The sequence below is a fragment of the Thalassophryne amazonica genome, chromosome 12 (genome assembly GCF_902500255.1).
Source record: "Thalassophryne amazonica chromosome 12, fThaAma1.1, whole genome shotgun sequence".
NCBI lineage: Eukaryota > Metazoa > Chordata > Actinopteri > Batrachoidiformes > Batrachoididae > Thalassophryne > Thalassophryne amazonica.
Window position 1 is genome coordinate 83,543,562 of NC_047114.1, and position 16,794 is coordinate 83,560,355.

The 16,794-nt window shown below is 39.6% G+C and overlaps 1 protein-coding gene across 3 annotated transcripts in view; it reads right to left on the minus strand.

Moving 5' to 3' along the window:
* atcayb (ATCAY kinesin light chain interacting caytaxin b) overlaps positions 1–16,794 on the minus strand; it is a 44,301-nt gene that overhangs the window by 8,217 nt on the left and 19,290 nt on the right. For all 3 annotated transcript variants that reach the window (XM_034182860.1, XM_034182859.1, XM_034182858.1), the window contains 2 exons: positions 12,744–12,846; positions 11,134–11,265 (listed from right to left, as the gene is read on the minus strand). In XM_034182860.1, coding sequence (XP_034038751.1) covers positions 11,134–11,265; positions 12,744–12,846 — 235 coding nt within the window. The remainder of the gene's footprint in view (positions 1–11,133; positions 11,266–12,743; positions 12,847–16,794) is intronic.

Sequence of the window (16,794 nt, forward strand, 5' to 3'; positions counted from 1 at the left end):
TCTGAAATTTTCATCTTAGGTGCATGTCCACTGTGAGAGACATAATCTAAAAAAAAACAAAAAACAAACAAACAAACAAAAAAAAAACAAATCCGGAAATCACAATGTATGATTTTTTAAATAATTTATTTGTATGTTACTGCTGCAAATAAGTATTTGAACACCTACCAACCAGCAAGAATTCTGGCTCACACAGACCTGTTAATTTTTCTTTAAGAAGCCCTCTTATTCTGCACTCTTTACCTGTATTAATTGCATCTGTTTGAACTTGTTACCTGTATAAAAGACACCTGTTCACACACTCAATCAATCACACTCCAACCTGTCTACCATAGCCAAGACCAAAGAGCTGTCTAAGGACACCAGGGACAGAACTGTAGACCTGCACAAGGCTGGGATGGACTACAGGACAACAGGCAAGCAGCTTGGTAGAAGACAACAACTGTTATGATTATTTATTAGAAAGTGGAAGAAACACAAGATGACTGTCAGTCTCCCTCGGTCTGGGATTCCATACAAGATTTCACTTTGTGGGGTAAGGATGATCCTGAGAAAGCTCAGAACTACACAGGAGGACCTGGTCAATGACCTGAAGAGAGCTGGGACCACAGTCACAAAAATTACATTAGTAACACATGATGCTGTCATGGTTTAAAATCCTGCAGGGCAGCAAGGTCCCCCTGCTCAAGCCAGCACATGTCCAGGCCCATTTGAAGTTCACCAGTGACCATCTGGATGATCCAGAGGAGGCATGGGAGAAGGTCATGTGGTCAGATGAGACCAGAATAGAGCTTTTTGGAATCAACTCCACTTACCATGTTTAGAGGATGAGAACAACTCCAAGAAAACCATCCCAACCATGAAGCATGGGGGTGGAAACATCATTCTCTGGGGGTGCTCTTCTGCAAAGGGGACAGGACGACTGCACCGTATTGAAGGGAGGATGGATGGGGTCATGTATTGCGGGATTTTGGCAAACAACCTCCTGGTGATGGTTTAGTGGATAAGGTGTTGGGCTTGAGTCCAGAAGATCATGGGTTGAAGTCCCCACCTGACTGGAAAATTACTAAGGGCCCTTGGGCAAGGCCTTTAATCCCCTATTGCTCCCGGTGTGTAGTGAGCGCCTTGTATGGCAGCACCCTGACATTGGGGTGAATGTGAGGCATAATTGTAAAGCGCTTTGAGCATCTGATTCAGATGGAAAAGCACTATATAAATGCAGTCCATTTACCATTCCCTCAGTAAGAGCATTGAAGATGGGTCATGGCTGGGTCTTCCAGCATGACAATGACCCCAAACACACAGCCAGGGCAACTAAGGAGGGGCTCCGTAAGAACAGTGCTGGGCACACTTCCGATAACAGATAATTATAGAAGATAATGTTTTCATTATCTGATTATCTTTTTAGATAACTTTAAAAATTATCTTCCAATAAATTGTCATCCGATAACCTTTAGACCGATAATGTAGTAAACCAAGCTGAACAGTGACAAACATTTTTAAAATTTAAATGTATAGTCCTACCCTCTGCAAGAGAGCTGCTTTCAGAATAAACCACTTTATCCTCTGCAGACAAAGGAGAACTGGTCACAAAAAAATCATTTTCTTTAACACCATACTGATACACTGGCAATATCATCCAAGTCATCCAGAGGCATACATTTTTAACTTATGGTTCAAATTTTAACCAAACTAATTTTGGACAAGTTATTTAAAATTACTGTAATGTCTGAAGTTTTATAAAGTGAAAACATCAGATATATGTTTTAGTTTTAAAGTAATGTGCTAATTTTTAAGGTTTTCTGAGCACATGCTGTGCCCAGCAGTGCATTATGGGTAGGATAGTGTAATCTCAGTACGTTCACGACAGGACAAATGCATTTCAGACAGACACTCTGTTCAGGCTCCATGGACAACAGCATTAAACTCTAGTGCCTAAAACTCTCGTGAATATATTTTCTGGGTTTATAGACGTTATTGTATTTGTGATGAAAGCTTCTGGGGAAAACCTGGTCTTGTTAGGAGAGACGGCATCCATCCCACTTTGGATGGAGCAGCTCTCATTTCTAGAAATCTGGCCAATTTTCTTAAATCCTCCAAACCGTGACTATCCAGGGTTGGGACCAGGAAGCAGAGTTGTAGTCTTACACACCTCTCTGCAGCTTCTCTCCCCCTGCCATCCCCTCATTACCCCATCCCCGTAGAGACGGTGCCTGCTCCCAGACTACCAATAACCAGCAAAAATCTATTTAAGCATAAAAATTCAAAAAGAAAAAATAATATAGCATCTCTCTTCTAAGTCCCTGTTGGTAAATGATATAATAATTGATCAACATATTGATTTATTCTGCCTAACAGAAACCTGGTTACAGCAGGATGAATATGTTAGTTTAAATGAGTCAACACCCCCGAGTCACACTAACTGTCAGAATGCTCGTAGCACGGGCCGGGGTGGAGGATTAGCAGCAATCTTCCATTCCAGCTTATTAATTAATCCAAAACCCAGACAGAGCTTTAATTCATTTGAAAGCTTGTCTCTTAGTCTTGTCCATCCAAATTGGAAGTCCCAAAAACCAGTTTTATTTGTTATTATCTATCGTCCACCTGGTCGTTACTGTGAGTTTCTCTGTGAATTTTCAGACCTTTTGTCTGACTTAGTGCTTAGCTCAGATAAGATAATTATAGTGGGCGATTTTAACATCCACACAGATGCTGAGAATGACAGCCTCAACACTGCATTTAATCTATTATTAGACTCTATTGGCTTTGCTCAAAAAGTAAATGAGTCCACCCACCACTTTAATCATATCTTAGATCTTGTTCTGACTTATGGTATGGAAATAGAAGACTTAACAGTATTCCCTGAAAACTCCCTTCTGTCTGATCATTTCTTAATAACATTTACATTTACTCTGATGGACTACCCAGCAGTGGGGAATAAGTTTCATTACACTAGAAGTCTTTCAGAAAGCGCTGTAACTAGGTTTAAGGATATGATTCCTTCTTTATGTTCTCTAATGCCATATACCAACACAGTGCAGAGTAGCTACCTAAACTCTGTAAGGGAGATAGAGTATCTCGTCAATAGTTTTACATCCTCATTGAAGACAACTTTGGATGCTGTAGCTCCTCTGAAAAAGAGAGCTTTAAATCAGAAGTGTCTGACTCCGTGGTATAACTCACAAACTCGTAGCTTAAAGCAGATAACCCGTAAGTTGGAGAGGAAATGGCGTCTCACTAATTTAGAAGATCTTCACTTAGCCTGGAAAAAGAATCTGTTGCTCTATAAAAAAGCCCTCCGTAAAGCAAGGACATCTTTCTACTCATCACTAATTGAAGAAAATAAGAACAACCCCAGGTTTCTTTTCAGCACTGTAGCCAGGCTGACAAAGAGTCAGAGCTCTATTGAGCTGAGTATTCCATTAACTTTAACTAGTAATGACTTCATGACTTTCTTTGCTAACAAAATTTTAACTATTAGAGAAAAAATTACTCATAACCATCCCAAAGACATATCGTTATCTTTGGCTGCTTTCAGTGATGCCGGTATTTGGTTAGACTCTTTCTCTCCGATTGTTCTGTCTGAGTTATTCTCATTAGTTACTTCATCCAAACCATCAACATGTTTATTAGACCCCATTCCTACCAGGCTGCTCAAGGAAGCCCTACCATTATTTAATGCTTCGATCTTAAATATGATCAATCTATCTTTGTTAGTTGGCTATGTACCACAGGCTTTTAAGGTGGCAGTAATTAAACCATTACTTAAAAAGCCATCACTTGACCCAGCTATCTTAGCTAATTATAGGCCAATCTCCAACCTTCCTTTTCTCTCAAAAATTCTTGAAAGGGTAGTTGTAAAACAGCTAACTGATCATCTGCAGAGGAATGGTCTATTTGAAGAGTTTCAGTCAGGTTTAGAATTCATCATAGTACAGAAACAGCATTAGTGAAGGTTACAAATGATCTTCTTATGGCCTCGGACAGTGGACTCATCTCTGTGCTTGTTCTGTTAGACCTCAGTGCTGCTTTTGATACTGTTGACCATAAAATTTTATTACAGAGATTAGAGCATGCCATAGGTATTAAAGGCACTGCGCTGCGGTGGTTTGAATCATATTTGTCTAATAGATTACAATTTGTTCATGTAAATGGGGAATCTTCTTCACAGACTAAAGTTAATTATGGAGTTCCACAAGGTTCTGTGCTAGGACCAATTTTATTCACTTTATACATGCTTCCCTTAGGCAGTATTATTAGACGGTATTGCTTAAATTTTCATTGTTACGCAGATGATGCCCAGCTTTATCTATCCATGAAGCCAGAGGACACACACCAATTAGCTAAACTGCAGGATTGTCTTACAGACATAAAGACATGGATGACCTCTAATTTCCTGCTTTTAAACTCAGATAAAACTGAAGTTATTGTACTTGGCCCCACAAATCTTAGAAACATGGTGTCTAACCAGATCCTTACTCTGGATGGCATTACCCTGACCTCTAGTAATACTGTGAGAAATCTTGGAGTCATTTTTGATCAGGATATGTCATTCAAAGCGCATATTAAACAAATATGTAGGACTGGTTTTTGGCATTTACGCAATATCTCTAAAATCAGAAAGGTCTTGTCTCAGAGTGATGCTGAAAAACTAATTCATGCATTTATTTCCTCTAGGCTGGACTATTGTAATTCATTATTATCAGGTTGTCCTAAAAGTTCCCTAAAAAGCCTTCAGTTAATTCAAAATGCTGCAGCTAGAGTACTGACGGGGACTAGAAGGAGAGAGCATATCTCACCCATATTGGCCTCTCTTCATTGGCTTCCTGTTAATTCTAGAATAGAATTTAAAATTCTTCTTCTTACTTATAAGGTTTTGAATAATCAGGTCCCATCTTATCTTAGGGACCTCGTAGTACCATATCACCCCAATAGAGCGCTTCGCTCTCAGACTGCAGGCTTACTTGTAGTTCCTAGGGTTTGTAAGAGTAGAATGGGAGGCAGAGCCTTCAGCTTTCAGGCTCCTCTCCTGTGGAACCAGCTCCCAATTCAGATCAGGGAGACAGACACCCTCTCTACTTTTAAGATTAGGCTTAAAACTTTCCTTTTTGCTAAAGCTTATAGTTAGGGCTGGATCAGGTGACCCTGAACCATCCCTTAGTTATGCTGCTATAGACGTAGACTGCTGGGGGGTTCCCATGATGCACTGTTTCTTTCTCTTTTTGCTCTGTATGCACCACTCTGCATTTAATCATTAGTGATCGATCTCTGCTCCCCTCCACAGCATGTCTTTTTCCTGGTTCTCTCCCTCAGCCCCAACCAGTCCCAGCAGAAGACTGAGCCTGGTTCTGCTGGAGGTTTCTTCCTGTTAAAAGGGAGTTTTTCCTTCCCACTGTAGCCAAGTGCTTGCTCACAGGGGGTCGTTTTGACCGTTGGGGTTTTACATAATTATTGTATGGCCTTGCCTTACAATATAAAGCGCCTTGGGGCAACTGTTTGTTGTGATTTGGCGCTATATAAAAAATTGATTGATTGATTGATTGATGTTAAATTCCATGCGTCTTAAATGTAGCAGACACAGATTATCTGGAATTTTGTTTTGGCAAGTTTTCAAGGCCTCTACTGCCATCTACTGGCCAGTAGTGTTCATGGCAGTATTCGCCCTAAGTACTAAGCATCTGGGCACCAGTAGATGGCAGTGTTCTATTTATTTGGACCCCGGTTACATCAGATGGTTGTCAAATCAACTTTTTGGCTTTGCAAATGGCTTTTTTTTTTTTTTTTTTTTTTTTTTTTTTTTTTTTTTTACAAATTAAGTTTAAAAAGAAAACAAAACAACGTTTCTGTGAAGGCTCTCAGTTGTCCAGGTGGTTTCCATAGTAGAGAAGCTTGAATCTTCGACTGGACTGGGTTGCTTGACGTGAGGACGTTTCACTTCAAATCGCAGAAGCTTCTTCAGCTAAGCTTCCTCATCAGAGCAAGAATTTTAGCTGAGGAAGCTTCTGCGATTTGAAACGAAACGTCCTTGCGTCAAGCAACCCAGTCCAGTCGAAGATTCAAGCTTCTCTACTATAAAAACAAAACAACAACAACAACAACAAAAAAAATGACAAGAAAGCTCTGCGGTGTTTGCACATGCACAGTGCGAGCGGTTGGGTGCTTGTAGCTCTTCAGCAGCAGGATACAGAATAATATCAAACAGGTTTGATTTACATTCGACCATACGATCAGTGATGAGGTGATGAGGTTGTGAGATGTTGAAAGCAGCTTGTTACTCCATATACACTACACAATGCAGGACGCGCGATTAACCTGAAACTCGGTCCAAAAAATTCTCACACGAATGAAAAATTATCTGAAAAAGGGCCAAAACTCGCACAGTGTAAAGCCAACATTTATGTGTCAAGACAATATTGAGTGCATGTTTTACAACATCATAAAATGTGCGCACATCATAAAACGTGTGCACGGCACTAATATGACGTGCACACATTCTCTCCACATGCAAAACATTTTGCGATGACATTTCCAGGGCTCCATAAAAATGCCTGTTTTTACAAATAAAAAATGGAATATTTTACAAAAGCACATTTATCTGTAAACACCAACACACGACACACGTCACATTAACGCGTTGGTTTACGTAATGAATGACTGAACCAATCAGTGTTTAGCTGAGGCACTTTTACCCAGAATCCTTTGCGATCTGTCTGTGTTTGTTACAAAACCTCAGAATTAGTGCATTATTCAACATTAAAAGATATATGTTATATTTTAAATTTGTACAAATGACAGAATTGACATTAATGGAGTTATTCTATCAGTATTCACACAAAACCATAAGTCAGTATGCCTTTATTTTTCAAGACCTCCGCCTGACTGGAGCATTGTGATTGGTAGAGAGCTGGCTTTGTGGCTGCTCTCAGGGTGCCGCTGTGCTGTAGCTGTGTAGGTTCCAGCAGGGGGCAGGATGTTCAAACATAGAAGTACTGGCTCATTGTTTGGGTCTTTTGTCGCTTTTGATGTTTCCAAAAGCAATCGTGGTGTTAAAACTCAAATTCAGTTATCTGTAAGTTCCGATACATCTTTGGGTGGTTTATCGGTTTATCTTTATCAAAGATAACTTTTCAGTTATCTGATTATCTGTTATCAAAGTTAATTTTTTGGTTATCTGTGCCCACCACTGCGTAAGAAGCATTTCAGGGTCCTGGCGTGGCCTGGCCTGGCCAGTCTCCAGACCTGAACTCAATAGAAAATGTTTCAAGGGAGCTGAAACTCCAAACCTGAAAGATTTGGAGAAGATCTGTATGAAGGAGTGGACCAAAATCCCTGCTGCAGTGTGTGAAAACCTGGTGAAAAACTACAGGAAACGTTTGACCTCTGTACTTGCAAACAAAGGCTACTGTACCAAATATTAACATTGATTTTCACAGGTGTTCAAATACTTATTTGCAGCAGTAATATACAAATAAATTATTAAAAAATCATACATTGTGATTTCCAGATTTTTTTTTAGATTATGTCTCTCACAGTGGACATGCACCTAAGATGAATATTTCAGACCCCTCCATGATTTCTAAGTGGGAGAACTTGCAAAATCGCAGAGTGTTCAAATGCTTATTTTCCTCACTGTATAACCACACCTAAAATGATAACATTTCACAAAAAAGACCACTTTTAAATTTAGATGGTTATGTCACACTTTGGCTTCATTATTTTTGAACTAGGCCTTATAGATCTCAGATTTGAAAATAAACACATCTGTGGTGGCTTAGTGGTTAGCACTGTTGCCTCACAGCAAGAAGGTCCTGGGGTCAATTCCCACCTGGTGCCTTTCTATGTGGAGTTTACATGTTCTCCCCCATGTTTGCGTGGGTTCTCTCATGCAGGTTAGGTTGATTGGAAACTTTAAATTGTCCGTAGGTGTGCGTGCGGGTGTGAACGTATTTGTTTGTCTATATATGTGGCCCTTCAATAGACTGACGTCCTGTCCAGGGCGTACCCCACCTCACGCCCTATGACTGCTGGGATAGGCTCCAGCCCTGCAATGACACCTTAAATGAAGTAAGTGGGTATAGAAAATGGATGGATTCCTACTGTGCATCTGACCGCTATCACACTGTCCTTGCAGATATCCTGCACCACCCTCACATACTTCTCTGCCACTCCAGACTTGCTTATACAATACCACAACTCTTCTCTTGGCATTCTGTCATAAGCTTTCTTGAAATCCACAAACACACAATGGAATTCTTTATACTTCTGCATTCGCACTCTTAGAGCTAACATTGCATCGGTAGTGCTCCTTCTTGGCTTGAAACCATACTGCAGCTCTTCACCTCTTTTCAAAGCTTATGCCTCGTTCACACAGAAATATTTTTAAAGTGTTGGTAGGTTTTCAGTCCCTGAGAGACCCCACACATTGCGATAAAAAAAAAAAAAAAAAAAAATCATACAATGTGTGGTGTGCAGCCACATGGTAAAGACAACACACCACACACGAACAGATTTTACTCACGAACATTGTCAGGTCAATCTCGTGAAACCTCTCGATATCAAATGTCAGTTTGGAGGAATTCCCCTCTGTGCTTCCGTCACCTCGCTTTCTGATTGGCTACGTGTTACATTCAACAGGCTGTGTGCTGGTTTGTGCCCCACTGGAATGTCATCTGCATCACCTGCCTTTCCACTCTTCAAAGCTGTTCTTACGTCATCCTTACTAATCCCTTGCACTTCCTGATAAACTCTCTCCACATCATCGTTCCTTCTTTCTCTCTCTCATTGTCTTCATTTATCAGCTCCTCAAAACACTCCCTCCACCTTCTCAACACATTCCCCTTGCTTGTCTGTACATTACCATCTGCATCCTTTACCACCCCAACCTACTGCACATTTTTAGATGCTCTGTCCTTCTGTCCTGCCAACTGGTACAATTCTTTTTCTCTTTCTTTAGTGTTCACCTTCATATACAGCTCACAAGATCGAACTATCTATCTATCTATCTATCTATCTATCTATCTATCTATCTATCTATCTATCTATCTATCTATCTATCTATCTATCTATCTATCTATCTATCTATCTATCTATCTATCTATCTATCTATCTATCTATCTATCTATCTATCTATCTATCTATCTCTATCTATCTATCTATCTATCTATCTATCTATCTATCTATCTATCACCCCTGGCAAAAATTATGAAATCACCGGCCTCGGAGGATGTTCATTCAGTTGTTTAATTTTGTAGAAAAAAAGCAGATCACAGACATGACACAAAACTAAAGTCATTTCAAATGGCAACTTTCTGGCTTTAAGAAACACTATAAGCAATCAGGAAAAAAAAATTGTGGCAATCAGTAACGGTTACTTTTTTAGACCAAGCAGAGGGGAAAAAAATATGGAATCACTCAATTCTGAGGAAAAAATTATGGAATCATGAAAAACAAAAGAACGCTCCAACACATCACTAGTATTTTGTTGCACCACCTCTGGCTTTTATAACAGCTTGCAGTCTCTGAGGCATGGACTTAATGAGTGACAAACAGTACTCTTCATCAATCTGGCTCCAACTTTCTCTGATTGCTGTTGCCAGATCAGCTTTGCAGGTTGGAGCCTTGTCATGGACCATTTTCTTCAACTTCCACCAAAGATTTTCAATTGGATTAAGATCCGGACTATTTGCAGGCCATGACATTGACCCTATGTGTCTTTTTGCAAGGAATGTTTTCACAGTTTTTGCTCTATGGCAAGATGCATTATCATCTTGAAAAATTATTTCATCATCCCCAAACATCCTTTCAATTGATGGGATAAGAAAAGTGTCCAAAATATCAACGTAAACTTGTGCATTTATTGATGATGTAATGACAGCCATCTCCCCAGTGCCTTTACCTGACATGCAGCCCCATATCATCAATGACTGTGGAAATTTACATGTTCTCTTCAGGCAGTCATCTTTATAAATCTCATTGGAACAGCACCAAACAAAAGTTCCAGCATCATCACTTTGCCCAATGCAGATTCGAGATTCATCACTGAATATGACTTTCATCCAGTCATCCACAGTCCACGACTGCTTTTCCTTAGCCCATTGTAACCTTGTTTTTTTCTGTTTAGGTGTTAATGATGCCTTTCGTTTAGCTTTTCTGTATGTAAATCCCATTTCCTTTATGCGGTTTCTTACAGTTCGGTCACAGACGTTGACTCCAGTTTCCTCCCATTCGTTCCTCATTTGTTTTGTTGCGCATTTTTGATTTTTGAGACATATTGGTTTAAGTTTTCTGTCTTGACGCTTTGATGTCTTCCTTGGTCTACCAGTACGTTTGCCTTTAACAACCTTCCCATGTTGTTTGTATTTGGTCCAGAGTTTAGACACAGCTGACTGTGAACAACCAACATCTTTTGCAACATTGCGTGATGATTTACCCTCTTTTAAGAGTTTGATAATCCTCTCCTTTGTTTCAATTGACATCTCTCGTGTTGGAGCCATGATTCATGTCAGTCCACTTGGTGCAACAGCTCTCCAAGGTGTGATCACTCCTTTTTAGATGCAGACTAACGAGCAGATCTGATTTGATGCAAGTGTTAGTTTTGGGGATGAAAATTTACAGGGTGATTCCATAATTTATTCCTCAGAATTGAGTGAGTCCATATTTTTTTTCCTCTGCTTGGTCTAAAAAAGTAACCGTTACTGACTGCCACAATTTTTTTTCCTGATTGCTTATAGTGTTTCTTAAAGCCAGAAAGTTGCCATTTGAAATGACTTTAGTTTTGTGTCATGTCTGTGATCTGCTTTTTTTCTACAAAATTAAACAACTGAATGAACATCCTCCGAGGCCGGTGATTCCATAATCATTGCCAGGGGTTGTATATGTATGTCCTTTCCTTAGACTTGCCACTTCTGTTTTTGATTTAGGCTGCATTTCCTTGTACTCCTGCCTACTTTCATCATCTTTCCTACTATTCCAATTCTTTTTACCAACAATATGATGAAGGCTGTAAAACTTGCCCTTTCATATGGTGACATAATGCAGAAGGGAAATGGTTTGGTATGATGTATCTATGACATCAGAATTTGTGATGTAGTAGGTCATGTACTTGGAAAAATAATGTCCATTTATTTTTCTTACTTCCGGGCAATCATTTGGTAGCATTTCTTCAGCCAGCTGATTCCAGGCATCTGCCTGCGGGGAGTCGCTCCATTCAGGTAAACAATCATGTAATCTTCTGCCACCAACAACTCCAGACTGCTAATGACGTATCTGAAAGGGCACAAACAATCTCAGCTGTGCTTGCTGGACTTCGCCAGATCACATGTGGGCACATTCTTATGAATTCTTATGCTTAATTTATGCTTAATTTTCACACAAATCCTATTCACACACAAGCAGACACTTAGCTATTGGTGTTATGAGTAGACAATGGGTTAAGACCCCAACACAGAGAAAAGATGGGTTGACATAAGAAACAGTTTTATTTGCCAGAGCCAGGGACAGAGCAGAGGTCATCACACAGGAAAGCAACCAGTAATGAGCAACAGTGTTCAATAAGTGGCAGGCAATCTCAAAAATACACAAAGGGAAAACAGGTTCCATAACAAGAAGTCAAACACGAGGAAACACTAGAAATATCAGCAAGAAGAGAGCAACAAAGTGCAAACATTCAAGCAACTAGCTGACACCCAGGGGTTTAAAATACACTGGGAGTAGATTGCAAACAGGAGTCAGGTGAGGCCAATAAGATAAATGACATGGCGCTGGTTGAAGTGGCACAGGAAGAAAGCCACAAACACACAATAGAAACAAAATAATACAGGAAGTGAGCTGAAGACACTGAGAGTGATAAAATACATAAAGGCAAAGCAAACAAGTAGTTGAGTGGTTACAAGAGAAATAATTTACAAATTACACACATAAGGAAAAAAACTGTAATAAACAATAAAACCAAACCAGGACGGACACAAGAGGGAAGCACAAGGACAAAGACAGACATGAAAACCCACAGGGAACTCAGAATAATAACACCAGGAACAAGGGGGTGGCAGAGGGAAGACAGACAGCTGGTGCCAAAATAAAAATGGTGACACAAATTAATTTTCATTTAATTTCATTAGCTAATCATGGCCGGATTATGGTGCAGCCACACCTACCCCGAAGATGAACTCCAGTTAGGTTGATTGCACAGTTAATTGGCACCCCCCCCCCCCCGCCCCCCCAAAAAAACAACATAATGTTCTATAAAGACAACATCTGGGAGCAGATCCAGGGCAAGGGTCAGAGGGGCACTGACACCAGTTGAAATGTGATTGGCCTCTGTCCTCTCAAAATACCAATAAATTCTAATATACTGTGAATTTGCTGTGTAATTTCTATTCCAGAGCAGAAGGTGGCAGTAAAACACCAATAATCTGGATGCCAAGTATAGTACACAAGAAGAACAACTGCCAATTAAAAAAAAAAAAAAAAAGACTTGACCAAAGACAATACTTCACTTTTGACCAAAGATGCTTGAACTAGTGTCTTTGTTTTTGACTAAACAGTGTCAGTTAATGTTGAATTATTCCTCAAATCTGAAAGTGACAAAGGAATGGGGACATCTTTCTGCATTGGGAATTTTGCATCTACGTTGTACATATACTGTATAAAATGTGACTTCTTAATGGCCTCTGACTTGGAAAAATCCAAGATCCAACATTGACCATAACACACAGAAGTGTAAAAAACAAAAAACTGTATCTTACAGGAAGAGATTCTCCATGATGTATGCATAGTCTTCACAGCCGCTGTCGGGAAGGTAACAAGCTGCAAACACTATGATGGCATTCAAACCCTCGCCGTAATAACCTGGAAGTAACACATTCACATTCAGCAGTTTTTACCTGAGCAAACATTTTCTTTGCATTTTTGGGTCATTTATAGCACATGATCTTGATTCACCTTGATTCACCTTGATCCACCGGAGTCATGTCTGTCCCCCAGTGGCTCTGGTTATTGGGGCAGTGAGTACTCGCTGACTCGTATAGAGCCCCCCCACACTTCCTAAGGATAGTTTCAATGTGGCCTTTGAATTCATTTAGTGTAGCGCTGCTTACGGCCTCTTCGGGCAAGTTATTCCATTCATTGATGACTCTTCTTGAAAATGAGTATTTCCTAATGTTTAGTCTTACACAAATTCTTTTCAGCAGCAGGAGCAGCAGATATCCACTTCAACTCCCTGATTTGAGGCACTTGAGCACCTTGTTCCTGCACCACCTCCAACTCTGGCCACTTGATCTGCTCCAGGAAGAAAACTATTGTAAAACTTTGTTACAACCCAAATGTATTAGAGGTTGATATTTTCCATTAGGTTTTACTTTGATTTAATTCTAACTTTGATTTTATATTCAGGTTTGAGTGAAAGGATGTGCCAGGTGCCCATCCACATGAGCCACCTCAGGTTATGCTTATGTTATCTGAATAGTGCATCCAATAAATAGTACAAAACATCTCCGCTCAATCTTAGGACAAGACACTTCATCTGTATTCTCCCAGTCCACCCCACTGTAAACGGGTACCAGAGCCTTTAACTGGGGAAGTAACCTGTGATGGACTGGCATCCCTTCCAGGGGGATTCCTAGACTCTCATCTTCACATGACGGTACACGATAGGGTGAAGACAACTGAAACAGAGTCTGACTTTAGGATTTTGGACTGGTAGAGACCGAGTTAAGATTGAGACCAAGTTGAGACAGAGAGCTAAAAAAAAAGTGTTTTCAAGATCATTAATTTGATGAGACTTAACATCACCTCTGTTAATATTTAAAAAGTGAAACTTCTGTAGGGGAGACAGGCTCAACATTTTAGGTGGGTCAATATTAACAACAATATAGCTATATCTATAGACATAAAGGGCTACGTCTGTTTGTCTGTCCGGGATAAACTCCCAAACTATAATATGTAGCCTTAAAAACGATATATATTCTGAATCATGACATGGGGAACAAACTGGTACCATTTTTTTTCAAAGTTGAACTGAAAATTACCCCAAAATAGCCATTTATGTAAGACCATACAGTGTTGTACCATGTGTGATAAACTCCCAAACTATAACAGGTAGCCTAAAAACTGTATATATTCTGAATCCTCATGACATGGGGAACAAACTGGTACCATTTTTTTTTTTAAGTTAAACTGAAAATTAACCCCAAAATAGTCGGCTGTGGGTATGACCAGGCAGATTCAAATTTCCAGCCCTGTGTATGTGTTGGCCATCTCTGTTTATTTAATCCCTTTCTTCAACTACTTTATGTTCTCAACTGTTAAGCACCTGACTGTCCTGCACAACCCAGTCTGCCTTCCTGTCTGAATACATTAATTTTATGTTTGTAAAATTGGAATGTAAAAACAGTGAAATACACCACTACCTCAATTTTGATTCATTGATATTTACATTTACTGTTACCTACCTTTGTGTGTAATTTTGTTATAAATTTGATTGTAAACAAAGTCTGCATGAAGGACTTCAAATGTGTTTGTCTTTTAACCAAGTGCTTCCACTTAGTTTGGAGAGTCCACCTTTTATAGTTCTGCTGGACAAACTTTAGCCCATTAACTATTATATTTATAAGACATCAGCATTACAAAAACAAATGTTGGGCAATTGTTTGATTAAAATGATTGGCATTTGGCTTATGTCTAAAACAGCTTAAACAGGTTTTATATATATACAGGGTGTTCAAATACTTATTTTCCTCACTGTGTATATATATATATATATATATATATATATATATATATATATATATATATATACACAGTGAGGAAAATAAGTATTTGAACACCCTGCAGTTTTGCATATATATATATATATATATATACACAGTGAGGAAAATAAGTATTTGAACACCCTGCAGTTTTGCAAGTTCTCCCACTTAGAAATCATGGAGGGGTCTGAAATTTTCATCTTAGGTGCATGTCCACTGTGAGAGACATAATCTAAAAAAAAAAAAAAAAAATCCAGAAATTTATTTTCTTTATATAGCGCCAAATCACAACAGAGTCGCCTCAAGGCGCTTCACACAGGTAAGGTCTAACCTTACCAACCCCCAGAGCAACAGTGGTAAGGAAAAACTCCCTCTGAGGAAGAAACCTCAAGCAGACCAGACTCAAAGGGGTGACCCTCTGCTTGGGCCATGCTACAAACATAAATTACAGAAATAATTCACAGAACAATTCACGGACGAATATACAAGAATTGCTGTTGGTGCACAAACACAAACACAACTCCCATCTCTGGATGGAGCTGCACCTTAAACAGAGAAAAAACAGAATCAGACATCAGAAAGACAAAAAATACTGTATAATTTGCCAGCATTAATCAACAAGAAGAACAGAAGAAATACTAAGGTGATCGCCAGCCACTAGCCCTAAGCTTCACTAAAAGACCCAGAATTTAGGTGAAGTTGAGGCCGCGGCCCACTTCAATTACTAATAACATGAATTAAAAGAGTAAAAAGCGTAAAACAAAACTGCACCAGTATGTTAGCCATATGAAAGGGAAAATAAGTGCGTCTTAAGTCTGGACTTGAAAGTCTCCACAGAATCTGATTGTTTTATTGATGCAGGGAGATCATTCCACAGAACAGGGGCACAATAAGAGAAAGCTCTGAGACCCACAGACGTCTTATTCACCTTAGGGACACAAAGTAGTCCTGCACCCTGAGAACGTAAAGCCCGGGCCGGTACGTAAGGTTTAATTAGGTCAGCTAGGTAGGGAGGTGCCAGTCCATGAATAATTTTATAGGTTAGTAGCAGAACCTTAAAATCTGATCTCACTCGGACAGGAAGCCAGTGAAGAGACACCAAAATGGGTGTAATGTGGTCAAACTTTCTGCTTCGTGTCAAAAGTCTGGCTGCAGCATTCTGAACCAATTGGAGACCCCTAATGCTGGACTGCGGTAAACCAGAAAATAGAACATTGCAGTAGTCCAATCTAGAAGAGATGAACGCATGGATCAGGGTCTCAGCATCAGCCATAGACAGGATGGGATGAATCTTCGCTATATTTCGCAGGTGGAAGAAAGCAGTCCTAGTAATATTTCTAATATGGAGCCCAAAGGACAACGAAGGATCAAAAATTACCCCAAGGTTCCTCACTTTGTCAGTGTGATGTATGACACACGAGCCTAGGCTGAGTGTTAACTGGTCAAATTGATGCCGATGTCTCACTGGACCAAGAACCATCATTTTAGTCTTTTCAGAGTTTAAATGTAGGAAGTTTCTAGACATCCAACTTCTCACTGATGCAAGGCAATCTTCTAAGGATTTTATGTGAACGAGATTACCAGCAGTTATCGGCATATATAACTGAGTATCATCTGCATAGCAGTGAAAGGTAATCCCAAAAAGCCAAAATCACAATGCATGACTTTTTAATAATTTATTTGTATGTTACTGCTGCAAATAAGTACGAGTACGTAATAAGTATGTATTTGAACACTTACCAACCAACAAGAATTCTGGCTCTCTTTTTCTTTAAGAAGTCCTCTTATTCTGCACTCTTTACCTGTATTAATTGCACCTGTTTGAACTTGTTACCTGTATAAAAGACACCTGTTCACACACTCATTCAATCACACTCCAACCTGTCCACCATAGCCAAGACCAAAGAGCTGTCTAAGGACACCAGGGACAAAACTGTAGACCTGCACAAGGCTGGGATGGACTACAGGACAACAGGCAAGCAGCTTGGTAGAAAACAACAACTGTTATAATTATTTATTAGAAAGTGGAAGAAACACAAGATGATTGTCA